General features: G+C 46.5%; 1 protein-coding gene across 1 annotated transcript; it reads left to right on the top strand.

Moving 5' to 3' along the window:
• Positions 1-123: 123 nt before the first annotated feature.
• Positions 124-2,033, top strand: LOC110092767 (cation/H(+) antiporter 17-like; the record flags this gene model as incomplete). Its single annotated transcript, XM_020817433.2, has 2 exons — positions 124-965; positions 1,050-2,033. Coding segments are annotated over exons 1-2 (1,221 nt in total), but the record flags the coding sequence as incomplete, so codon positions are not given.
• Between the last annotated feature and the right edge of the window lie 3 nt (positions 2,034-2,036).

Below are 2,036 nucleotides of genomic sequence, written 5' to 3'. Positions count from 1 at the left end.
GTACTTTATTTTCAATGTAGTATTCGATTACAAAATATGAGAAAATCAAATCTGCGTGGTGAGACACAATTTTTCCCACCAGCAGCTACGATGCGAGAAACGTCAGTGCCATGGAAGGACTGGAGAAGAGAGCAAGGAAAAACGGAGAAAAATGGAGAGTATAGGTAAAGCTTCGGCGAAAGCATCCCGACCTCAAAGAATTTCTAACCCGCTCAATTTGAGCGGGTTTCAAAGTCGCAGAATTGCCTCTCCTAATACCCCGCTAATGCTTTGGAGGTATTCCATTCCTTCTGCTTAAAATTAACCAAAAAGACAAATTTAGTAAAAATATGTTACTTTACCCTCCTAATTCAGGCAACCAAACAGCCCCCCTAATACACGCTTATACATCCGATGGTTTCCTTTTATTTCGTTCAAAATTACCCAAACAACCAAATTTAATAAATACAGGTAATTGTTTTACTTTACCCTCCTAATTCAGACAACCAAACAGCCCCTTAAAATCTTCGAGGACTTGTGGCTGTTAAGGAGGTACCGATAACTGCTAACCACCTCTTTCTTTCCGCATATCTCGCAGATGATCTATATATGTTCTTGAAATAATCGATCTCTCTCTTTTCTCAATCTTCTCGCTCGTCTCCCTTTTCACTTCCTTTGATTCATTGCTAATTCTATCGATCGACGCCGAATTGGGAAGAAGAAGGTAAATTCATCGATCATAAGCAATTATGTCGCTGGAAATCACGCCGGAAGACTTTTATAAGAATGCGACGGCGAAGCAGGAAAGAGTGTTCTGCTTCCATGCGATTATGACTACCTCGACGGGCATATGGCTCGCAGACAACCCTCTCTTGTTCTCCCTTCCTCTCCTTCTTTTTCAGATCGTTGTCGTCTTCATCTTCACACGCATCAGCCACTCCATCCTCCGGCGCCTCTCCATTCCTATCGTCATCTCGCAGATCATAGTAAGTCGCGCAATTCTCGGCTCTTCTAATTGAAATTTATATGATTGCTTTATGTTATAAAAAAAAAATTATTTGTATGTGCAGGCGGGGATTCTACTGGGCCCATCCTGTATGGGACGGATCAAACCCATCGAAAGGATTCTTTTCTCCCCTCGCAGCTGGGAACAGCTAAACACCATCTCGCTTCTCTCCTTCATGCTCTTCCTCTTCCTCATCGGCCTGAAAACGGACCTCAGCATGATCCCAAAAGCAGGCAGAAAAGCCTTCGCCATCGCCATCTGCACATCCTTCTTCCCATTCGCGATCATCGTCCTCACCGGCTTCCTCCTGAAATCCAGCATCCCCTTACGCTTCAAACAGAGATTCCTCATCACCAACTTAGCGTCCTCCTGGAGCATGACTTCCTACACCGTCGTGTCATGCGTCCTCGCCGATCTCAATCTCCTCACATCAAAACTCGGCCGCCTCGCAATGTCCGCCACTCTAATCACCGAGTTCACCAATCTCTTCATCACCGCCGTAATCGGCTCTTACTTGCTGGGAAGCAAGGGCGATTCTGCCCTAATGGGAGTGACATCAATGGCTGCTTTTCTAGGGTTTATGGCGTTTCTTGTGTTTGTGGCGAGGCCATTGACGATTTTGGCGATAAGAAAAACAACGCCGGAAGGTGGAATGCTCGATGAGGCGTGCTTTGTTGGGGTGATTCTCCTTGCTTTCGTTTGTGGGTTTGTGAGTGAGCTGATTGGGTATCATGCGACGATGGGGCCGTTTATGTTGGGATTGATGTTGCCGGGAGGGGCGCCATTGGGGGTGACGATGGTGGAGAAATTGGAGAGACTGGTGGTGGGGGTATTCTTGCCGGTGTTCTTGGCGTCGGCGGGGCTGAGGTTGGATTTGTGGACATTGGGGGATAGGGTGGAGGAATGGATGGTTTTGTTCTTCTATTTGATGATTGGGGTTTCGGCGAAGTTTGTCGGTGGGGTGGTGCCGTGCTTCTATTGCAAGATGCCGATGAGGGATTGTCTTGCCATTGGGTTGATGATGATTAGCAAAGGGATTTATGAGATCGAT

This window comes from Dendrobium catenatum, unplaced genomic scaffold (genome assembly GCF_001605985.2).
Source record: "Dendrobium catenatum unplaced genomic scaffold, ASM160598v2 original_scaffold_135221, whole genome shotgun sequence".
Lineage (NCBI taxonomy): Eukaryota > Viridiplantae > Streptophyta > Magnoliopsida > Asparagales > Orchidaceae > Dendrobium > Dendrobium catenatum.
Note: the sequence above shows the minus strand (reverse complement) of the source record. Positions and strands in the feature narration are given on the sequence as shown.